General features: G+C 39.7%; 1 protein-coding gene across 1 annotated transcript in view; it reads left to right on the top strand.

Moving 5' to 3' along the window:
• LOC128304381 (netrin receptor UNC5C-like) overlaps positions 1 to 25,998 on the top strand; it is a 40,356-nt gene that overhangs the window by 9,612 nt on the left and 4,746 nt on the right. Inside the window, exons 8-9 of the mRNA XM_053041562.1 lie at positions 10,545 to 10,670; positions 22,808 to 23,156. Of these exons, the coding sequence (XP_052897522.1) occupies positions 10,545 to 10,670; positions 22,808 to 23,156 (475 nt within the window). The remainder of the gene's footprint in view (positions 1 to 10,544; positions 10,671 to 22,807; positions 23,157 to 25,998) is intronic.

The raw sequence follows: 25,998 nt of genomic DNA, 5'->3' as shown, positions 1-25,998 counted from the left end.
AAAGGGTTTCAAACAACACTTAAATTTGATTCCCTAGTAGCCAAAAGCATAACACACCATAAATTTCCCGATCAACTATCGAGAAATTTAGTTCTAATGTACTTCATGCGCTCTATAAAGTTCACTTTCTCCCTCTTAACATGCAAGGCGCCATATCGTCCATATCCACTAGCATATTGCAGCATAATATCGGTACATTGTTGTATCTGGTATGCGTCAATGTTCTAAGACCGGTTCAAAATAGGGTACGATTGATCTCCCCAACTTTGATGTTGCCGGTTACAATGCTTTCTCATGGAGCAAACACCAGATGCTCCAATAACCTACCACTCGTAAGTGCATTACTTGGCCGATATCATCTCAAATTCAATTTAAGAAACTAATTGGATACGCATGGTCAAGATATGTAAACGAATGGAGATAATTTCTACCATTCAGCTTTCAACTTTTCTAATGATTATTAAGTTTTTCGAACGATATGGTTGAATACTACATGTATTAAAAATATTTATTAATGTATTAACGCATGTATTACTCAGATCTTATATGTAATAATTATTACTAAATTGGATTACTTTTTTAGATGAAATCGTAACATATTTTACTTCTATCTCTTCATCTGTTGAAATTAATTTTTCCTGCTTTTTTATATGTTTTTGTATTTCGACAACCATAGACCTTAGTAATTAAATCAAACTCGCAAAAGTTTGGTTGTCAATAAACATTCCCTCTTTAAAAAAAATACGGCTATGCAATGCAATTTTTAAGCATTTTTTTTATTTAAACAAAAGGTTTTTAATTTGCATTGTTTTATAATTCCCTTGTTCTGCTTAGTCTATTGCTAATATGTTGAATAAAATATTATACATACCGTGACTTTAATTAAAGGTAAAACTCCTAACAAAAAAGTAAGGTATAATTGATCTGCCCCAACTCCATCGCGTAAATAAATTACATGAACTAATCCTTTAGCTCCATAACTTCAACATCACTCATGATTGATGGATGAAGTGCAGCATTCACATTCAAAACATACACAAAGTGTGAATAATAAACAAACACACCCGGCAAGAAGCAGTTGTTCTAAACGGCTAGTTTACAAGACACATGCTGATCATTTCAAGTTGGTTCAAGTTGGCTAACAAACAAGACCAACTGCCTGAAAAACTAGTTCTTCCGAAAGGAAAAGAAAACCTTCAACTCATCACAAGAAATTGGATGAACACCGTCCCAGTCATTGCATCGGAAATGCTATTGCATAGCCGCCATAACGAAGTCAAAACACAGATCGCTGCTTTTCCTTAAAAATTGTTTTACTTGCAAGCGTCAGAACATGCCATAAACGACGCCAGAAGGACATCGGACACCTTCGAACACCAAATTCGAACCAAATGTCGAACTTAAGAGCAACGAGGAAAAAAATATACTTCCACCAACATTAATTGCTGTTGATGATTTACACACGAATCGGACGAGGTTTTCAGCTCGCCTATGTTTAGAATTCGTTTTCCACTTCATCATCGCTGCATCGGAAACCGCTAACTGCGCAAGATGACTATTTCTCTTGTTCGTATGTCGTCAACCGAGACGACATCATTAATTATCGGTAAAATTTCGACGCGAAGAAATTGATGATGAAGTGTCTTCGTGGAAGCCATGCGTTCATCAATGTCACCATACATTCCCATGCCACATGGCACAAAGAAATTCTACCACTGTATGGGATGAAATGTTCCGCGTAGACCGTTCGTTGTATGGAATACTTCACTAGAACGCGAAAACACGTCTACTACTGTGTCATTGTCATTTATTAGTGCGAAACAACAGCAGTGTCATCAACGCATTAGTTGAGTTAAGCTAGTTGAGGAGTTAATTGGAGCAAAAAATGTTAAATAACTCTGTGTGTTGATCGTACATTTTTCCATACGCTTTGCAACAGTGAGTTTAACATCCACACAAATTAACGCCCCAAAGTGTGATAGGTTTTAGCTCACGAACTAACAAAAACACTGGCCTTTGGATGACCCTTTTTGTGTACTATCTCGAATGACACCATTCGATATGTTTCATGAACGGAACGAAAAAAACAACAACAAAACCTGCGCAATATGGAAGACCAACGATTATCATAAAATGATAACATTTTCATCAAACTAAACTATCAACCTCCCCATTAATGGCGGCCTGGCGTGCCTTCAACTTTTCGTTGATGATGCTCGCCCATTTGCTTGGGCGCAGATAACAGCCGAAAGGGCAAACCACATTGATATTCGGAGAAGAAGAGACCTCGGACTGAGGACTGCACGGAGAGAAAGGACGCGAAATACCAGATGGAGACTTATCTTATCTTCAACCCATCGGTAGACTGACAGCGAACATTGGCCCTCGAAAACTGTCCAACGAGTTGGAAGCCAAATTACGACAACGATTTCCCATTAGTGTCGCCAAAGAATATTGTCCGGCCAAACCAACCACTGCATGCCCAAAATGTGCAACACTACTGATACGTCGATGCAAGTGAATTAAACAGTTCCATTCATCACACGGCGCACAGGGAACTACCAGTGACTTTCTCTTGCCAAGATATTTGTTACCTATATGCAAGCATTCACAAAAATTTCTTCTATCTCTCAAAACAAAATGAAATGCGTTAGTATCTCTTCACGATTTTTGACACATGCACATTAGTCAACACCTGGCGTCCTGCATTCATCATCATTAAAAGTTGATGCTTTGTCAGTTTCATATGTCCAAACGGAAGGCCATAAATTAACATTTCTCTCACTGGGTGATGGTTCCATATGTCATGCTACTTAAAGTCCACAGCAGAATGCTTCCCGTGCGTTAGCTGACTCGACCACCGCTTTCGATCATGTAGATGTGCTCCCGTTTCGATGCTCGGTCCGGATGGTGTCCGATCCGGGATCCAGTCAATCGGGAATGAAATCGAGCGATTCAGTGCTGATTAGACGCGGTTCACAACACGCTACCGTGATGAAGGTGAATAGACTTTTGCATCGCTCCACCATCGTGCACCATGCAACGATCGTCATAGCGATTGGATCCAATCAGCAGAGGAGAGCTACCCACTAGCTGCAGCATCTCTTTCTCTGGGAAATGGGAATAAATTTCCATAATTTTAATTAACCTAATCCTCGACAGCAGATACGCCCACTATCCTCCAATTACGATTGACACCGTTTCTAGCAGGTTGCTTACAAACTTGATTGGATCGTACGTGGGCAGTTTAACTATTTCGAACCGCAGTTTCATTCCTAGTTTACCGACGTTAAGGGCCGCGCACGGTTTCCATTTTTATCTCGATTTCCTCGTAATCACCGAAAGACTGTAAATATTTTCTGTTAGATGTTTCCAGCTTGGTTTGGTTTGGTACTGCGAGACTTGATAAAACGGATAAAACTGAGCTGTCTGAGAATTCAATTGAAATAAGATACGATTTTTTTTATGTATTTTCTTACAACTCGATTGTTCACTTTGAGTAAGTTCATATACGGTATAAAAGGTATCCAACAATTCAATTGTCTATTAAATGAATTGATCATCGTTTAAGCCACTAAGAGAAAATATTAAGTTACTATCGTCTAGGAGTAATAAATAAAATGAAAACTGTACATGTTCCTTTAAAGCGTTTAGATTTATTAATTTAACACTTGCAAAAATTTTTTCAAAATCAAATTTCAAGTGTCACATGATATCAAGCACCAGTCAAGTATAAGTCACTCCTAAAAGTATTTCCATTCTACACATGAAGGCTCTTGGAAAACTTAAAGCTCCTACAAGTTAAGTTAATTTAAAAAACAAAACCAAACAGACTAGTAACATAAATGATAACCTTAAAAAGTTTAATGCACATTGATTGATCAAATCTGGATTCGTGCTGCCACAACACAAAATGACCTATTCTACCCACAGCGTTATACCGTTTCCTTAGCCTTTTCTGGACATCTTATTGTCACATAACGTTTATTCCGCTGCGTTTCTAACAACAAAGTAGGTGAGCCAGCATAAGCTACTCCAAATTCCCAACGATGGTTGTAATCCGATACGTTCTTCGTTGTGACAAATGCAACAGTAAGCCTAGCTTACTTGAGCACATGATTAATTATACTATTTGTGTCGTTTAGATATTTCACGCTGATCAAACTTTTACCATCCACTGACCACGCACAGTTCATGGCTGTTTCGGCATTAGCAGTGCGACGGTTTTACGTCCATTTTTGACAGCAAATTTACGTTACAATCCACTTTACCCACCAGCCGAACCCACACGGACACATTAAACGATGTTTTACTGATGTTTATGCTCACGCATCAACGCGATATCAACGAATGTATCGAATTTTAAGATTCAGCATAACTTAACAAACACAATAGTGTGGGTGTTTCCGATACGGGTGTTTATATCGCTCGCTTAGAAATGTTAGATGGCTTTCTACTTTGTAACCGTTTATGAAACAACTCGTATAACACTCCATAAAAATTACGATTATCCAAAAGGTCTGAAACGATTTTGGTTTATGTTGCTGTTAAAGTGCATATCGAATGACCAAGCCAGTCACACGCTAGGCTTTTGCAGCAGTGGCATCCATGTGGTGCTTTAACTTGAGTGGTACGAAAATCAGCTTATAAATGTGTTGGAAAATATATCACGATTTCCGCCGTTTAGGAATTTATTTGAATAGAACGAAATACAATAACACGGTGTTTATTTAGTAACCACAATTTATATAAAATCACATTTCACTAACAGTAAAAGCTTAATTAAACAGCAATGGTTTTAATCACCAGCATTCCTAACTTTATAACAAAATTGATTAGTAACAAAATAATATTCATTTTTTATTGGCCCAACGTTGTCATTCTTGACCTAGCTTAACTCATAACTGCCTATTTGTGATTCGAAATACTCATAGCTGAAAATTTAGAAGAAAGTCCGACCAATTTTCCGTGACAGGCAAAATCTTTATTTTGTTTAGTAAATATTATACTAATTAAAATAATATTCATTCTGATCAACTTATCATCGCTGTGCTGTGCAACTAATATTTGCCATAACAATTAAATTTCGATCATTCAACGGTAAAAAGCGCTGAGTTTTCTTGTCTGTCCGGATGCCATATAAGAATGTGGAAATAATTTTATTTTTAACACCAATATTCGCAAATACAAAAAAGGTACAAACCCATAAAAACTTTGACATAATTGGTGATATTACAATCCCATGAAGCTGCCTCCATCTGTGGCACATCTTTAAGATTAAATTTTTGGGCAAGTCACTTTGAAGCTTTTTTATATTTGAACCGAAAAAGAATACCTTATCCCGTTTGAATCAAATATTAAATTATTCAAAAAACTGTCACATTTCTTAAATTATCTTCTAATTCAGCTACAGATAAGAAATGTTAACATTACCCTCGAACGAGATAAGATACACACTCAGATTGCGGCTGAACACAGCCGCGAATGCAAAAGCGACAAAAGAACAGTTAAATTATATGCAAGATCTAATTGCCCTACCACACTGTCTGATTGCATTTTCCCAAACATCAAGGAAACATTTTTGTCGCATATTTTCCCCCTGTGTGTGTTTTCCGACGCTGTATAATGGGTGCTCTTGTAATTTCCCAGCATAAACCATCTAGCCGGGTTGTGAAGGAATTATACGCACGTCTACCATGGTTGACTTGCGATGTGCACGTGTCGCTTCGATGTCACGGTACTTGAGCGGCATTCCTTTGATTGCTTGGATTTGTTGCTAGCATTACTATCGTCATTTCCGGCACCAGACAATTTATTCAAAGTTTACCAACCTCACCAGGACAACGGTACCATGAAACGTATTATTTTTTTCTTCTATTACAGAATAATATTTTAAAGCGATTTTTTTGAATAATATTTAAGGAAAATTTAAATTTTGATCTATTCAATAACTTATCCAATTCTCAAAGTTCTCAAGTTCAAAAACAGTTGCATTCAACTTACTAAATTTGCAATCATTCACAAAAACATTCAGCAACATGTTTTTGGCAAAACAGATTTGAAATGCTGTTCTGCTGCAGCAACGTTTCAGGATGCATTGGTCACTGTCATTTAACGAATGGATCATCAATATCAATAACGTTATTATGTTTGGTCGAGTGTTCATGATTGCGTTTGCCAATACGTGTGGAAAGCAAGCCCATCCCGATCATCATATTTACCACATGCGACCGAAAGCTACTAGCGCTTTTCTGCGATTGCATATAGCCCCGATGGTCAATGCTACCTACCCCCGGAACTCTCGTCGAACTGACTCTGACACTCTTGTCCTAATTTATCGTATGTTCGATCATGGTGATGCTGGTCCAACGTTCACGTCCCTGCAACAAATCCATTAAAAAGCGTAAATGAGTTCGGTGCAGAATGATACCAATATTGACAAACCTTAATTGAGTTGGATGTAAAATCATCCCACCGGCCGAGTTCACCATCGTGTCCATCACACGCACCACACGCAGCATTTATGGCATTGTGCCAATTTATGTTCCGGGTTTTCGTTGGACCCTCATCATTTGACAATAATTGCGTTATCAACGACGGGTATGTTTATACTTTCAATCATGTACATCGCCATCCTCTGCAATGGTCTCGACGCGTAAGTCGTGTATCCTATCATTGGTAGAGCAATAAAATTGTACCAACTGATATGTGAATGTCCACCGACAACGGAGGGCAGCCATGCATAGAATGTGGTTGTTTAAATGTGTGATACATATAATAAAATCGAGTCATGTTATGGTTTGCAAACATAGCGTTCAACAACATCCCTGTTCTGGTTTCATCATAGGTTGGAAGTCCGATAGTGGGCAACAACAGATAGTACTGTGTACTGTGTCCAATCATTCAGAGCAGGAAAAATTTGGAATGCTATTTTTGCATACATTGCCAAGAATTTAATAACATCACAAATTGATTTTCCGGAAGTTACGAAACTGATGCTCGAAATATAAAATGGCTTCCTTAACTTTAATGTTGATTCATTTTTATGAGATTTATATGACATAAAATGCATAGCCTAACAGTTAGTAGTTTGGTTTTGTTAATTGCCATGTAATGACCACAAAATGCTTGTCACATTACTATTCTGCTTTTTTCATCACCGTTGTAGCAGAAAATCGGTTCGAAATGTAGCTTTAATTTTCGACAGGTTTACAGTTAACAGTTTGTACCGACCCACGAAACACGAAATACAACCAAATGAGCCAAATCCATGGGATTGCGGGGTAACCTATTATTAATCCACATTCATCATTGACCAGTCCGAATCGATTAAGGTCCCGTCGTAAGGTCTCCACGGTGTTTCCAAAATTGTTCCACGTTTCCGATTAACAGCCCACCACCACACCACAGTTCCTGGCGTTTTGTCGCAGCTCAAGACGTCCAGCTGAGACTAAATTACCTCCCATCGGTTGTTCAACAAAACGCGAACACATCATTCTCCCTTTGCCGATGGCCTTTGAGACGAAACAGCTGATTTACGAGCACCGGGCGAAGCATTTGGCGGCGAACCAGCGAAAAACAAACGGTACCACCACGGATAGGCAGAGCCGGTGAAACACACGGCGCACCAACCATTCAGCGAAATAATTTAATCTCAACCGTTTAATCAATCGACACAGGTATTAACGAGACAGGTAACAGTCTATTATTGTTTATTACCGTTTGAAAACTGTCTGGCTGAGCACATTGACCGACTTCGAATGGCTAATACTGTGGCATGTTTCAGAACCGTGCGGCATCCCGAATGCCAAGCCTCCACAGTGTCCGTGGGCATGGAATCTACGAAAAAAAAACCGATGGGCCACACCGTGAGCGACCTTTCACAAACTTGCGCACACTCGCCACCGTTGGATGATTTAAGAATCTGATAAACACATGCCCAAACCCTTCGGGAGAGTCTTTTCGCTGTAAATGGGCCTTGTACACCCCTCGCAGGGTACGGCTAAGCGGTGCCCAATATTCCACTGCGTCGTGCTCTCCCGCAGCTTCTCAATTGATTGTTAGACACACGAAGACGAAACTTATCGAACATATGTTTTTGTTTTGTATTACGTGAAACATCGGTGATGAAATCTTCAAAACAATTCTGAGAATGTTGCTTGGAAGAATGCAGATGTTTGGGACGCTGGTTAAGATTAATGCTTAATGCTAAATTTGTTAATAACACAGTAACGGTTACGAATCTGCTTTAATACACGAGAGGATGCGTACTGATTTGGATCGCCTTAAAAATACCACCTCCCGATCCAATTCCGAGCTCATAACAGATCTTTTCTTGTAAATATTGGTATTATTTTCTTCGGTAATAGGGTAGGTTAGCTAGATGTAAGCTAGCTCTAGTACTAATGTTTAAGGTTTAGTTTCATGACACAGGTCCAATATGAAAGTAGTTCCTTTTCACTTTCCACTTTATAATTGTTCTTTCTCAATTTCCGAATCGTTAGTCTATTCTAATCTATCTTTTCCAATATCCACAGAATTAATTTCTATCCATAGAGTAAATATTTCGTAATAGCAAACCTATTCAATACAAAGCACCTGCGACAGTACACTCATTTTCTTTGTAAACATGGTTCATTACAGGGTATCCCACAATTTTTTGACATTTTCCCAAGGTTTTTTGATTGCGTCTCATCAATTTTTGAATCCGTCCCACAATATTTTGACTGCGTCCCACATATTTTTGAATTCGTGTCAAGGTTTTTTGACGGTTTCCCAAATAGTTTTGAATGCTTCTTTTTATAAACTGTCTTGCGCTTAACCACAGTATCCTGCAATTGTATTAAACCTCAGATAAGGGAGAGAAGGTCACAGGATCAGATGCATTCATGGAAAACCGTTGGCGTCCGTATGTCATCTTTGAGGCGAAAAAAGTTTAGAGAAAATCGACCGCTGCGGATGAGCTGCTTGGTTAGCGTCCTAACAATCCGCAGAGATTTTACCGTCACCGTCAACATCTTTCTTTCTTGCGTATCGGCACAACAACCTCAAGAAGCCTAGGCCTATCATTTCTGGCTTTCTTTGTCTCCATTTATCCGTAGTTGGATAGTCTGTCCTGTGTACAGAAAATTGATCTGGATGGGATTTTGGACTGGTTCTGTCGTGTGAAGACCGGCGCCGATACCTATACATCACCGGACCGCCCCAATCAAAAAACCTCAGAACGAATTCCAAAATATCTAGGAAACCGTAAAAAAACCTGGGGACTAATTCAAACATTGATGGGACGCAGTCAAAAAATCTCAGGACGGATTCAAAAATATCTGGGACGCAATCAAAAATCTCGGGACGGATTCAAAAATTGATGGGAAACTGTCAAAGAATTACGAGATACCCTGTATGAATAGTTCAACAATAATTGTTCTTTACAAAAAAATTACAAATCTGCTAAGTAATTGAAGCATTACTTAGTACGCCGTTTCTACGCCAACAATCTCCGCTTGTGTGCCCATTTACCCTTTAAGAGTAATGTTTGCATGACCAAAAATAGCCATTGTACGAGCTAATAATCTAAATCATAATATTTTCTACTACTTTTTGCGACACTACACTAAGTTCTATGAGATTTATCAACGACTCGCACATAAATCCTATCAAAATCACGCACGCTAATTGACGTAAAATAGTTTACGCATGTATGGCGTACCCCAATCTATGAAGAAAACTAAATGCAATCAAAAAACCGATTAGCGTTATTATTTTTTCTTCGTTGATTAGCAAGTCCTCTTTCTAAGATGAGTTTATCAAATAGATGTGCTGTTAGGTGTTTTAGTAATCAATTTTTGTATAAATTGGTTTTTACTACCCTACACAACCATCCCTTTTACAATATTAATCTAACTATTAGCTTACGGCAAACACGTTAACATCAAAACTGCTGTTGAAAGGCAACACGTCATCCTGTCACAACGTATTTCCTACGGTTGAACCATGATTGGTTTCTTATGACGGTGTCATAATGCTGTCCCACACCGCTGTTGATAGTGTTATTGAATCCAGAAACTTTTGCCATCTGCCTTAGACTCCCTTTTAATTGCCACTATACGATGGTACTATAAAGAAATAACATAATCAGGGTCGTTATTTCTGTCCTTTTCTTCTCCGTATCTTTCGCTTTTGACTCAACTTCCTGCCAAGCGCTGGAAAAACGTGGCGATGGCTACGGTGTTCCCGGTGCCATTTCCTTGCGGCTGATTTTTCAGGAAAACGGAAACATTTTTATAAAAGGAAGTATTAAAAACCCAGAACACAGTGAAGAGTAGTTAATTAAAAGTCAAAACAGTGACAGTTGAGGGGTTTCTCATATGGTCCATACAATTGTTATACATGTGTATAATCGAGGCCAGAACGGGAGCGTTATTAAATTCAAAGCTTACTATTTTAAAATCAAATTGTTTCTTTTAGGACAATGTTTGTCAATTTCTTGAACAAAAAGTGCATAGCTTTTGATAACTTTACTATCTCTGATACTTTTCTCATTGCAGATTCCGGCTGGTACATGTACCTATGGGTCACCTTGATCGCCGCATTCAGTTTAGGAATTTTGTTTGCAGTCTTAAAATTCATCCGAAGGAAGAAAACCATTCCAGCCTACAATTTGGCTCGCTCAGGTAAGTTGAACTGCAGATGAACTCAGCACAATTTCCTTTTCTTTGCTCATCTTCCATCTTGCCGTACGGTTCATTACGCCCACCCCCACTGAGGAATGCAAATCATGGTCAAAATGACCAATTGACGAGCATGCCATTCAATTGGTGAAAGTGTGCACCTTCAAATGGCACTTAAATTGATACATTCTGTTTCCGCGTTGTACTACGAGCAAGCGCAACATCGCCACCAAAACTGCTCCCCTTTTTGCGGCATTGGAAGAAAATTACAAACAATCATCACAAGCGGACTCATCGTTAAAAGTTAGCAAAAAGCAGACATTAGCTACGCATATTAATCAATCGTTTGTTGTGAACGGGTTGGTTTTTCGCTAATTGATGAGAATGCCAAGTGAAAGGTCTGCAAAATATCGTTCGGAGACTGGCGGTTAGTAAAACCCAGCAAAGGTGGCTGGTTTATTTCACTCCCATTGCTGGCCCGTTGAAAAACAGGGATTGCACCCTTCTTGTACTAACATCACATAAAACAGCTGGACGTGGACCATGTCGGAATATAACGATTTACAAGACTTACGGTATCACTCACTGCAAATCAATCGTTTTCAACAGGTCAGCAAATCATTGATTGAGCAATGCGCGCTGGCTAACCTTTTGCAGCACCGGTATGGCACATGCTGATTGAGGAGAAAAAGGTGGCTCCTCGCACTGTGTTGTTTATGTTACGCGTTACGTTAAAACGTAAAGCAGATTAACGATTGTCGATAAAAGAGGATCGATTGCAAGATGAAATATTTCCGAAATAACGAAATAACTTAAGCCGTGCGGTTGAGTACATTCATTCTCAAACATGAAAAACCACCGCAAAGGAACATAAACAGAATGTAAAGAAATCTTTAAGGATAATGATTAACGGTGTCTTTATTAGCATTCAGTGTTACGTTACTTTAGGGGTTACGATTCTGCTCCACAGGGTCATTTTCATGGGCAAATTTTTAACTCTTTCCGTTTTTCAATTTTTTTTTTAACTAATTTAATTTTTCCATTTTTTCTCAGTTAGGTAAATAAATTTTAAATTGTTTATATCCAAAATTTCCTTGCAAAAATGCTTCGTAAAAAGTGCCATTACAGTTATAGCAGCACATCAACTTCTATTACCACTTCAATCCAAAACGCCCCAACGTCCAAAAGCATTTCAATATAGTACACACGCTGGATTTGCGTGGATAAAAACTAGCGCTCATAAACTCGTTTGTAAACATAATTCCTTCAACACTTCTTTCCGCAGCCGCATTTCGTTAGTTTGCTCACACTACGGGCGCTAAACGGTTCTTTTTTTAGCCAACCGAAGATTGCTCACTGTGGTGCTGGTTGGCAGGCAACTGTCTGAATGCTGTTGAATGCTTGATGTACTCGCAGCACTGAAGGAACAGTATTGGGGTTGTCTAGATGAATGCTCTAGCTCATAGTTACCGTCTGGAGGTCTATCAGAGCGCAGTAGGTTAGTTTTACGAACGATTGCTCAACAACAGCATACCGGTTGGTTGCAAGTGCTGAATGCATTTATTTACACCGCGTATGCGTGGTTTGTTTAAAAACAAAATGCAAATAGGCCTTTAAAGAACCACCTTCACTTGAGGCACAATTGAACTTCTGCTTGAAATTGATGTGAAATATTGGAAACAATTTAAAAAGTGCATTGAAAAGGCACAGTGTGATTTAAATAATATATTCTTCTTACTTTTTTCTGCTATCGTTTCATGAAAACATGACAGACGGCATATTAAATTGATGCGTGTCAATGTCGAGAATCAACCCTGCAACCGCTTATCTCTTCACAATGAAAACTTGTACTAAGATATTGATTTTTAATCACTCCATCTTTCAACTTCAGAACATGTCTACCCTTCTAACCACACGCCATTTGAATGAATAATACTGATCGTTTTGTGTAGCGACTACTGATTTTAGTGAAAAAAACCAACCGTTCATCAAGACGTTGAGCTAGAGCGATAGTTATAATTATTATTCAAGGTAACCCGTAAGCCCAACGGGTGATGCTTAAAGTCTAGAAAAGTAGAATGCAACAAATTCTCCCCATGAATATGTAATGATAATCTCTAGATAATACCCAACGCCACTTCAGCAAGCACACGTTCAAGCACATACTTCGACATTCATGCATTTGCATGCGCATTACGGAGAATTGAAATACGATAAAACTTTTCAATTACATCGGATTATCCGCCAAACAGGTTTGTGTTAAACATGTAGAAACATTTTTTTTCTGACACCAGTGTAATGAGTGAAGATATGCCTCATTATGGAACTCCCATAATTTTTCACTTATTTTACACATTTTATTTTCCTACTGCATTCTTCAAAGATGTTACCAACGATTATGAAAAATGCCAACGAATCAATTTAGCAAAATTATCCAGCGCTTCCAGTTGCGAAATGCAACTGGTTTTCAAACAGCTGTCTAACAAATTTACCCAAACAAACTACAAATGGTTGTTAAATGCCCATAAATGTGTGTTCTTTCTAACCAAACCCGATAAACGGTGGACAGTGAACAAATCGGCAAAAATTAGCATAATTGACCATCACTTAACTACCCAACGCTTGAGTAAAATCCATTAGCGGTTTGTTTTTCAGCTGGGATGGTAAAATTAGAGTCAACGGTTTATTTACGACATGTTTTACGTATCTGCCGGACTCGACTTTTAAAAGCTTTCACACAATCTTTACTTACCACTTTGCTGCCAACCCAGGTATCAACCAATTCTTCCAGTATTCTTCCGTCTTTTATCGAATGTATCGAATGGTTTGCTAAAGCAACTGCCCTTTTTTTCATCCGTTTTCGTTCGTTCGATTACCTCGTTCCTCGCATGACACTGTGACCTTTCCCTTGCGTGACTCATTAGTCATTCCACGCCTACCTAATAACTTCGTCTTGCTTGAGATCATCTTACACTTACTAGGGAGCACCAAATGAAGAAATTAACCTTCACCCGTTAGCCCGGTTGATTTTCCGTCACCTAATCGGAGACTGCATCACGAGTGTATTCTGTCTTTTGTCACGTTGACAACGTTTGAACGGTTAACCCTCCTTGATAGAAACCTGGGTTCAACCTGGGTTACCAGCATGCAGTATGACATGCATGACATGTACAGCACAGCAACATATTTCAGATACCAGATTCTTGGCACCGAATTTCCCGTTCGAGCACTTTCTTTGACACCAAAGATAGGGATTTTTTTTGTACAAAGAGAGACTAGAAAGTTGATTGATGATCATTTTAATCTCTTAACGCCAATGAATCTAGACGAATCTCTTAACAACGAATTAATCTAACATTTTTGCTCTCTTTGAGTTTTGGAATCCCTTTTACGCATATGTACTTCAGTTTTCAAATGACTATTAAACTACCATTTTTTGAAAAAAAATGGTTAATCATATTTTAAATTGTTTAAAAATCAATTTCAAACAATTTCATCTCATATAATTTTTTTCCAAGAATCTTTGTTTATCGTTTCATTTGCAGCAATTAAAATCATATTAAAAGTAATGGATGAATTTTCTAAAATAATATGTTGTTATAATCAATTTCATACAAATATATCATCGTAAAAAACTCAATGCTTCGCTAACCATAGTAAATTGCACAATATTACTAGAACGAACAAAATGCCAATCGGGATGAAAAAATCCAGCGGCCTCTAGGGAAATTAACGACCAGTTTTACCTTTCCGAAAATCCGATTATAGAACCTCTGATTGCGGATTACGAATCGTACCTGCAGATTCGGTACAATTGGAAAGTTTTACGAGAAATTATTATTTTAGAAGGAAATATTTTAAAATGATCGGAGTGTCGAACTGAACATTTTTCTTTGTTCAAGGCACAGTATTACCTATTCAGGTATAAAAAATATATCCCCGAAAACAATAGCTTCAGACCGCGTAAAGTCATAAATTTCAAAAAACCCATTGCAGACCTTTGATTAATGGCAGTTTAATTCCGACAAACAACCGGATCAAAAATCAACTACTCTTTTGAAACACACTATTTTTCTCCCCATATGTATTCATTGTTTCGTTACTCAAACCATCCACGTCGCATGCTTTAAATTCCATCTGCACATGATTTATGATGGAGATACGTTTCGCCGAACGAAAACAGCGGAAGTTGTTGTTTGTGAGTCTGACATCAAGACGACACACCGTCGCACGAATGATATCTGTCGGCGATATATTTACACTTTTGGGGATACCTACCGGTGTCTCCAACATTCACTTTCGCTTCGAAAAAAAGTAAATTTTTGCTCAAAAATTTATAGTGCGACAGCTGTCCGTACTGTGTGGCTGCTTACCTTCGTTTAATCCGTTTTGATTGATTGGTCCAAATCACAGCATGGTGAAATGATTAAAAAGTAAAAAAAAACGTGGAGTGTAATTATTAAATAACACCAATAATAATAACACCTTTTTCAAACATGTTTCCGGCGGTACATAATTAAATATTTACTTTAAAATATACAGTACACACTTCTTTTCGTCGCGCAAAACCAAACAGCTTTGGCAAGTACAACTGGACAGTACGTCGCAAATTTATTTGTAAACGGAAATAGCGCGGCCAGACGATGCGTACAGTAGTGGTTGTGAATCTCAACTTTTTGTATGATTGCGTATTTTATCGATAACTCTCTATGTTGGGAAAAGTTCAACCAGGACCGATTACCATCCCTATCAGATAGGAAAGGTTAGATATCATTTACGCCATAATATTTTCAACAAGATTAGTGAGAAGACGTGAATTGAACTCATTTCTATTTAAGTTGTTCTGTGAGATTTTGAAATACTTTATTTAACTCGTTCAATAATAATTCGCTTTCAAACATCCACTATCGTTTGCTTTTTTTAACAATTTGATGATAAGTATGAGTACTCTCTTGTTTCCATGAATTCATCTGTTGCACTCATTTACATTTAATAGAAATGAAAACTTCATTAATGACGCAATGATGATGCAGTCCCTAGAGAAATGTGTTCATTTCCTTTTCCTTCAAAGTTACACTGTTATGCTCTATCATCAGAACTACAATTACTTTCTACCTCGCATTAGGGAATTCTCCATTGCCATAAAAAGGAAATAAGTGCTGCATCAAACACTGAACTAGTGATGACATGAAACGAGCTAAAAAAAAACTGCTCATTCAGTGCGACATTAATGAAGTCAGGACCTACGACGATTACAAAACTTTGGGGACAGGATATGAGCTTGCTGATACCATCGCTGTAGAATCGCTCTACGATAGTTAATGATCCGCTCGGAACCCGTGCCATCCAAAGCCACAGGACAGAAACAGTTCCAGCGCACCAGTACGTTTCGCTTTAATTAAGAGTTCCTTCAACAAAATGCGCATTATTTCGTTTCGTCATCTGTTTGCGATTGTAAATGAACGAACTTTTCATTTCATTTGTCAGCAGCAAGAACTGCTGTAAATAGTCCGAATAACTGCGTTATTTGCATTTTCTAACAGTATATTCATGTTAACTGTCAGATTATTGAACCAAATGATAACGATGATAAATCGCTATCTATACCACAACAACAATTGCGTCGTTTGATAACCGCTGAAGTTACGTTTAGGCCATCGTTAGCCGTGCGTACATTTCGTTATCGTTTTTGCCGACGATTTAAATATGATTTACAAATGTTAAATTTGACAATTGGCGTGAAATGATTGATCGGTTTAAAGAAACAGTTGTACTGCTTTGCTTATGTTTACTGTTTACTGTGCTCATAAATAATTTATTTCAAAAACATCTAAATGAAGCCTTTTATAAGTTCATTAGAACCCGAACCACTTGCTAATAATAATCATAAACTTTATGCAACAAAAACCCTTTTCGTGGCGCAAAATTAAGAATAACGAGCTTACTTACAGCCAAATTAATGGCTGTAATTTTTTGTTTTTACTCTATGGTCATCTAAGTCTCTAAGTCATCTAGTAGTTTAGCATTGCGAATTGAATCACATTCTAACTGAGCACATGGAAGAGTCAAACTATTTATGCCCATGAAAAAATATTAAAATATAAATATGATATATAACAATTCCTCATTTTTACAAACACATTTTGAGTAGTTGAAAGCATGGGTTATATTGTTTTCTTATTGACAAACATAATCATAACAATGTCGTGAGCTATATTTGAGTGAATGAAGGTTATAAGACAATAAAGGGACATTAAACAAGATCGTTAATATTAAATACTTCATCAATATTGACCGTAATGACAATAAATTCAATATACCGATCAATAATAAATTAAGATAGCATATTTTAATATCTTTTACATTCTAACAGGTTAAGTAACAAAACACGTGAAATGAGCATTATCTTTGTGTTTTTTTTTTTTTTTTTTTTTTTTTAAAGAACAATTATTGTTGAATTTATTCATGATAAACCATATTTACATAAAAGGGGTGTACTGTCGCAGGTGCTTTGTACTGAATAGGTTTTCTATTACTAAATATTTACGCTATGGAAAGAAATTCATTCTGTGGAGATTGGAAAATATAGGTTAGAATATACTAACGATTCGGGAATTGGAAGGACAATTATAGAGTGGAAAGTGAAAAGGATCAACTTTCATATTGGACCTATGTCATGAAACTAAACCTTAAACATTAGTACTAGAGCTAGCTTACATCTACTTAATAATATATCATTAACCTAATTAACCTACCCTGTTACCGAAGAAAATAATAAAAATATTTACAAGAAAAGATCTCTTATGAGCTCGGAGTTGGATCGTGAGCTGGTATTTTTAAGGCGATCCAAATCAGTACGTATCCTCTCGTCTATTAGTGGTATTTCTGTTAATTTGTGGAGGTCGTGGGTGCTGTATCTAAGAGGTAAGTTCAGGATCATTTTTAAGATCTTATTTTGTATTCGTTGTAGAATAAGCATATTGGCAGGGGAGCATGTTCCCCATGCATTTGATCCATACAGTATTGCAGGCAATATTACTTGTTTGTAGAGAATGATCTTGTTCTCCGTTGTTAGTCCTCCATTCCTTTTGATTAGAGGATAAAGGCACATCAGCGTCCCAAGGACTTTTGTTTTTATATGGTTGATGTGCTGTTTAAAAGATAATTTGCGATCTATAACTACGCCAAGATAGCGGACATGGGAGTCCCATGTGATCGCATGGCCTTCTAGTTTAATACACTTTACTCTACGCCTGATGGTGGAAAGCCACAAATTTGTTCTACAAGGTAATACAATACCTTGCGTTTTGGCACAGTTAACCACAATTTTCCAGTCGTGGAGGTATTTTACATATTTTGTTAATGCTCTTTGCAGTCCACCATGTAGACATGCCAGATATTTCTGTTGATGTAAGATGGCTGTATCATCGGCATAAAGAGATAACTGAGTATTGTCATTTAGTGCGGGGACGTCCGTTGTGTAACAATTATACAACAGCGGTCCTAAGACGCTGCCCTGTGGTACACCTGCTTTATTTTCATAAGGTTCAGAGTGTGTCGAACCTAGGTATACCGCAGAAGTTCTGCTGCTTAGATAACTTTGAATCATTTTTATAATATACATAGGAAAAAGCTGTTTTTTAAGTTTGTAAAGAAGGCCGTGATGCCAAACATTATCAAACGCTTTTTCTACGTCCAGCAAAGTGATTGCTGTAGATTTTCCAACAGATTTACCTTCATTAATGATGTTTAACATCCTCTGTAGCTGATGTGCTGTTGAATGTCCCTTTCTAAATCCAAACTGAATTTCAGATATGGTGTTATTTGCATTACAATGATCTTCCATCCTAACATGTAAAATTCTCTCAAATATTTTGCTAAGAGCGCTTAGGAGGGAAATTGGTCTATAGCTGGAAGCTAGGCATGGGTCTTTACCAGGTTTCCTGATCGGTACAATCTTGGCAAATCTCCAGCATTTTGGAAAATAACCCAATTCTAAACACCTATTGAGTATGTTGACAATAAAAGAGAGCACACGAATGCCTAAGTGCTTTAACGTGATGTTAAACATGTTATCAGCCCCAGGGGCTTTAAAGCCTACACTGTATTTAATTAACCGCTGAACCTCACCACGGCTAACTCTAGCTGCATCAGGTAGTGTAAAAGACGCATTTGTTATTTTACGCACGCAGTTTCGAACAATCGCTTCATTCGGACTAATAACATTTTCACTTATCTTGTGTGCCTTCTCAAATGTTTCCGCTAATATTCTAACCTTTTCTTCTGGAGTGAAAAATGTGGTTGAGGTTTCCTTGAGAGGCGGAATGGGTTTAGACCTAGTTTTCAGAACTTTAGTTATTCTCCATAGAGGACGAGCATTTTTCTTGATGTTCTTCACGTCTTCCGCAAATTTTTTGTTTTGATATTCATTTATTCTTTCTTGAATCAACTTGCACATCAACTTAAATGCAGAGTAAAACGATCTGTTTCCCGTACGTTGGAAATGACGCCTTAGGGAGTTCTTTTGTTGGATAAGAGATTTCGTGACGGGGTCTAACTCTTGTATTCTAGTCCTAACTTCGACTCGAGGTACGCAATTATTTACTGTATCCTTGATACTACTTTCGAGATCGATTAACGCATTATCAATGTCGCTGATTGTTCGTAATGGAGCTTCAATATTCACTTTACTTTCCATGATGCGTTGAAAAGCTAACCAATTTGCTGCACGATAGTTTAGCCGTTGGCTTTTGGCTTGGGTTCCCGAACCTTCAATACGCATTAATACCGGGAGATGGTCAGATGTCAGTGCCGTTACTGTTACAGGATCGTCTGTTTCCATGTTTGTCAAAAATAAATCGAGGGTTGAGTAGCTTACGTTGCTGTGGTACGTTGGTTGTGATGGATATGCTACTTTATAGTAGCCCGCCTGCAGGTCACCCCATAGCGTATTGCCATTCTTATTGGCAATAGCATTGCCCCAATTGCGATGTCTTGCATTTAGGTCTCCAGCTACAATGAAGCGTCCCGGTGTTCGAGTGAGAATCCGTAGGTCATTTTTTAGAAGTCGAACAGTACCGTCACTGTTCCTGGCCTGTCTTGGGCAGTATACTGAGTGGAAACGAAAAGATCCATGGGATGTAGTGACCTCAACACCTACGGACTCTATTAAGCGGGTTCCTGGTAGGGGAAGTATGCGGTATTTTAGTGACCGGTGAACAGCGATCGCAACACCGCCTCTGGAATCTTCACGATCTAAACGAACAACCGAGTGCTCAGGGAGATGGAATGATATAGTTGGATTCAGATGGGTCTCTGATAGTGCAATTAGGGCGATATTTTCTCTTTTGAGGAAATCAATCAGCTCTAACCGCTTACGTGCGATAGAGCGGGCGTTCCATGTAGCGCACACAATCATTGCAAGGCCGTGGTGATGAAATCGACCATCTTCGCAAGAATCTGATCTTTTGGGCATTGCTTGGCAATCCGTTTAAACTCCAACCAGAGCCGCACTATCGTCCCAAACAACTCTCTTTCATCCTTTTCCACTTCGGCGCTAAGATCATCTCGCAGCTGATTTAATTTGTCTTGGGCAGGCTGACGTTGGATTTTAGTCGTGACTTGTTCACAAGCAGGCACGGTCATTTGCTTAGGGGTATACTGAATAGTTTTACCAAGTTGTCCACTGATCGTCTGTTGTTTCACTTGTTGCTGTTGTTGCTGTTTAACTTGTGTTTTCTGTAGGTTCAGTGGTTGCGCATGCTGCTGGGTCTGGCGCTGATTCTGCTGCACGACCTCATGTTGTTGAGTGTGCACCACTTGGTGTTGTGATGTCTGCAGCTGTACCAACCTGCCAGGACAGCCGGCACACGAGCAGTTGTGTTCCCTTGGGTTTTGAAAAGGCGTTACATCGGGAGCTTTTGCAGTTTGCATCCAATGCAAAGGATTTTCCCAAGCAGATTTATTCGGCAGAGGGGCGGGTACAAAGCGTTGCTTTGTAGGCAGGTTTGCAGACGCTTCCCGTTTGCGAATAAACTTGATTCGAGTTGGACAATTCGCGTTATGCGGGCTATGGTTTCCAGAGCAGTTTACGCATTTGCGCTGCCCTTCTGGTTCAGCAGAGCATTGCGCTGTTCGATGCTTATCGCCACATTTAGCACACCGAGCATGCATTGAACAGTTATTGGCACCATGTCCAAACAGCAGACAGTTTGAACACTGCTGTACCACACTGCGCCGCGGTGTGTATTTTTCCCATTTTACAATGGTGTGGTTGAGGTATTTTAACGATTGTACCTCTTCAAGTGTTGTGATACCTTTTTTGAAGGCAACCACAAACACTTTGTTCGCGATTTTCGTAGAATCTCCGAACTTAAGCTCGCGTACGAGCGCGGGTTGAAGACCAGCTTCTTTCAACAGTCTGTCAACAAGCTCTGCGTTACCGAAACGAAGACCCTTGAGAACAACTTGGTAAGGCTTATCACCCGGAAAGTCGTGTGTGAAAAATTCACGGTTGAAGCTGCCCAATAATAATTTGATCGCTTCGTGATCTTTTCGAGTTTTGCAGATAATTCTGCAAAAATTGTCCGCGGTGAAGCTGAAGGAGGCGTCAAACTCTCCTTTTTGAACCGAATTGCATAACTTGCTGTAATGCTCTTCATTTATTCCCTGCACCATTATTGGAGGGATTTTTTCCTTACGAGAGACATTTGTCTCTGTGGAAGTGGATGCTCCTGCATCATTATCGGTGTCCGTTTTGCCTGACGCCGCTGTTACTTTGATTGTATTCGGTTCGGTTTGCTTCACTGTCCGCGACACAACAGTGTTGGATCGTGTTTTAACACGTTTTTGCCTGTTCTCAGCAGGCATCGTTTCAGTTGTTCTTCCTTGCCGCTTTCTTTTCTGAGCGGCGCGCTGCTCGGCTTGTGTACGTACGACTCGCCAAGAGGCCATCGTGACGTCACAAACACACTGTAACGTGCAAATGCACTCACACAATTGGATATAAACTCTTCACCGCGATAAAAGAAACACGTCCGATCACTCTGAACGCTGAAGAGAGACTGATTATCTTTGTGTGCAGCGGGTAATTCCACTATATAAAGTCAGAGACAGAGTTTATGGAATACGATTGAACGCGCCTAAATGGATTAAACTCGTTTCAGAGGGTTGAATTATTTGAAACGATAGTCCGAATTAGACTAATGGCAACATATTTCACTGGTTCGTTAGTGGCCATATCGTTATTAATGGTGTTACAGAGATAAACAATACATTAATACCGGATTGAAAATTTCACCTAATATTTTGCAAACTCTGAAGTAATTGTTTTTTTTCATAAAATGAACTACGTAACGCAAATGTTTTAATGTTTTGTAAAAAATACTTCCAATGTTTAGTATTATAACCTAAACTGTAAAAATAATGTTACAGCATTTGCTGAAGTTTTGAAATTCAATTAAAAAAGTAACCACAAGATGTACAATCCAAATGCTTATCACTTTCACCGCAAATTGAACCATTGAACCGGAGAAGCATCAGTTTCAGTTTTTCAGTTTTTTTTTTCCTTCAAATTCCTTTAAACTCCTTCTGATCACCCACAATCACATTAAGAAAGTAAAATGCGCTGCAGATGCTGCCGCAGCAAAACTTCCTTCAGAATCATTAAGAGCTTGAAATAATCACCCCAAATTGCCTCCATTTGGGTAATTCCAGCTCGCTTTCATCTCGCGCTTGGGCAATTAACCTATTCGCACCCGTTCAAATTCCATCTACGGCAGATGGTATGCGGAAAGCTACATCGATTCATTTGTGCGCTAATGTTCCAAGGCTCGGGCGCTTTCGGAACGCATTATAAACTTTGGCAAGTGATTCTATTAAACGTAAACCATCCTTAGAATCTATTGATACATTTTACATTGTGTGGGTTGTGTTCCGTCTTTTTTGTTTTCGATCTTCGATTAAAAACCTTCCCATATTAATGGGTTTTCGTCAGCAGCTTATCGTCAAGCAAAAAGCGCTTCACATCTGTGGCTTTTATTTCACGAGCAATAAAACCCAATAGTCTCACATTTGATTTAACGAAAGTCATTTTTCTCCCTTTTTTGGGATGTTTTTTTTTCTTCTTGTTCATCCTCCAGAAATGCCGACCGAATATTTCGCCAACGAGAGCAAAAAGCTGACCCATTTCCAGCCGGATCTGACGCAGAACACGGGCCCCATCAATTACGAGTACCCGATGACAGCGTCCCACCAGCCGCCACCCGCCCATCTGGCGGGCCACCTACATCATCATCATTTGTCTTCGCTGCACCACCAGCACGGGAGCAGCCTGCTGGGCCCGGTGGTGGTCGCCGGACACGGACAGCTTCATCCCCAGGGCCAATCGCAACAAGCGCCAACCCTTCCGATCGGGGGCCTTAAATCGTCATTGCCTTTGCCACGGTCCAATTCCGAGCACCATTACGACGTGCCCCATTTATGCAATAAGTAAGTTAAAGCAAAGCCCCATTTTCCATCCCCCTCCCAATCCTGGGTCCGCCCATCCTGAGCTGACGATCGATCTTCGGGAAAAGAAAATCGGACCGTAAGCGAGAAGTTTGCCCAAAAGGACGTGTGATTAATTTCCACAATCAACAATAAACGGTCCACCGTGTGCTGATGGTGGGGGGGGGGGGGGGGGGGGAGGAGGGAGGTGGGTAAAGAATCTTCTCCGGGGTTTCGGTTTCAATTACGTGCCCAACGATTCTGTCCTTGCACATCAATTAAATAGCGTGAGATTCCATTTTCTTTTTCCCAACACGACAAATACGTACTAATTACCCGGGTTGACCTTTTCCCCGATTCTTGCCCTGAGTCACGGAACCGGAACCAGCCGGGAGGGGAAAAGTTTAGCAAAAGCTGCTCATTGGTTTGCAAGAACCGTTTGTCATTCAATTTTGGCTGCCGAGAAAAGTCGTTTGGTGGAATTTAGATCAATTTATATGCGCATTGCTTCAATTATACACAGCATTTAACATATTTCCCATACCCAATACAGGCTGCTCGGACACTGAAGCACTTGGCGAATAATTTAATTATTGTACATTCTTTGATTTCCAGTTCTGTATTGAGTTTTCTACTACCAGATACGCTAATCGAATGCAAATCCACTTGTCACTGTGACGCAAACGGCAACCGATTTCTTCACATTTGGACGCGAGTTCGCGTGTTTCAAGGATAGCTTTGAATTATAGCTCAAACCCGGGAGACAAGTTCCTTTTTGATGCGACTCCTACAAAACCAGGAAGGCGCCATCAGCTAGCTGGATCACTGCACAATTGTTTAATTACCCCGCTGCAACGGCCCTCGTTCCTTTTGCGGGGGTCCGGCGTCTCGCGAGTGGCGGTGGCCGTCAAAGTTGGCATTATTATTCAATTGATTGCATTCTGCAGCCGGAGTCGGATTTTGCAGATCGTTGCACAACCGCCTCGCATGCACGGCCGATATTGACTGCGTTTAGTGGTTTGATAAATGGCGTTCAATTACTACCGCTGTCGTAATTCATCGGCTCAAGGCACGCTAGCGACGATGCGGTGCGTTCTGACGTCGGAGCAACCAGAAACTCCGACACAGCGCACACAGCGCGAAACAGTAGCGATAGCGTTCCCTGACAACCGAGTGAACTAGGCCAAACAAGTAGAAGGGAATTTTTTTTTTGTTCAGTGGAGTCATTCGCGCATATCCTGGGAACACCGTGAGAAATCCATGCCTCGAAGCTATCGAAGGCTCACCGTTCTAGTTCGTCCGAGCATCTTGCCTCCATTTGTTGTGCTCGCTAATCTTCAATGCGCGGTGAGATCTGATTCAATTAATAATAATTTACGGTTGTAATTGCGACATTTGTCATTTGGAGCCAGTGCATTAATCTGTCCAACTCCCCCCCTGGGGAGTCCCACCCGAAGTGGTCTAGTGCTGGTAACTTGCAGCTGCACCATAACTGCATAACCTGCCGGGCGGTTTGCCTGCGCGAAGAAAGCAAAGAACTACTAAAATAACAAGACAAAAAAACAAATTAACCGTCTCACCGTAACGGTCAAGCTTGTTTCTGTTTTTTTGCTATTTTTTTTCACCAACTTGCCCTTTTGACCGAGGAGGGGAGTGGACTATGTTTGTAGCCCTCAATGCTTTTGCAATTACCCGTCGGGATAGCTTGTCTTAATCTTACGCCCGTTCACTTACGATCAGCGCGGACCCGGGCGAGCGAAGGATTGCATGTTAACTTGAATAAATAGATACTTTAATTAGATACACACCCGAGCACCCGACGAGCGGACCTACCAACGCCGGTGCACTTGAGGGGTTTTTGCGGCACCATGATATAGGCCAATGTGTCGGTGCGAAATTCCGTAACTCGCCGTGTGCTCGGGCCTATCTATCCCCGCTGGCATGTTTGATTTCACTAGCCCGTTTTTTTTTTGTTCGCTTAAACCAAACTCCCTCCGACAGAAATAAATGAGTCGTAGGCTTTGAGAGTGTTTGCTTGCTTTGAATTTAAATTATACCACCAGAATTGTGCACTCCGGAGTCTCCGGGGGGGTGTATCTTAGAAATTGGTTTCCCTATCGGGCATACCACATCTCGGAACGGGACGGCCTTTCAAGAAAGTGTAAGGGTCAGGCTGAAAGGAAATCTAATTGCCGTTTTCGATTAAGCGAGGGTTAGGACCTCGGGTTTTTTTTTCATTTTTATTATTTTTTTTTTTTGCTGTTTATTGTCCATGTCCCCAAATACGATGCACCGTCAACGGCTTGGCGTATTAACAGTTTAACATTTGACACCGTTCAAGTAACTCCTCAGCAAGTCGTCTAATAGTTTAATCACCACCACTAAGCGAAGGCGGTCCCGGACGTAATTGAAGACATATTTGAATTCCATCCGAGTCATATCCGACAAACGAGCGGATTTGACTTTTAGTGCTATATTAGCCCCCTCTGCTTGATTGGCGGTGGTAGTGTTGTAAAAAAAAAAAAAAGAAAACGCTCTCGTTTACGATCGTCGGCCGAGCGCCACATCGTAAGCAGCGAAAAGTCATAAGCAAGTGACATCTCAATTACAACCTTCCTTGAATGGCAACCACCACCACCAGCCATTCCGTTGTTCACAATCTTTTCACCCCTTCGACAAAAGGTACAAAAAAGGGCGAACTATAAACATCCAATAAATTAAATTATGTTCCATCATCGCTCTAACACCCAGCGTCAATATAAGCCGCGGCGGTGTTTTGAAAGTGCATCCGTAACGAGAATGAACCCACGAGAATTGATGCTTCTGCTGCCGCTACTTCTTACGC

The sequence above is a fragment of the Anopheles moucheti genome, chromosome 3 (assembly GCF_943734755.1).
Source record: "Anopheles moucheti chromosome 3, idAnoMoucSN_F20_07, whole genome shotgun sequence".
NCBI lineage: Eukaryota > Metazoa > Arthropoda > Insecta > Diptera > Culicidae > Anopheles > Anopheles moucheti.
The sequence above is the reverse complement of the archived record's forward strand: the minus strand, read 5'-3'. Positions and strand labels throughout refer to the sequence as shown.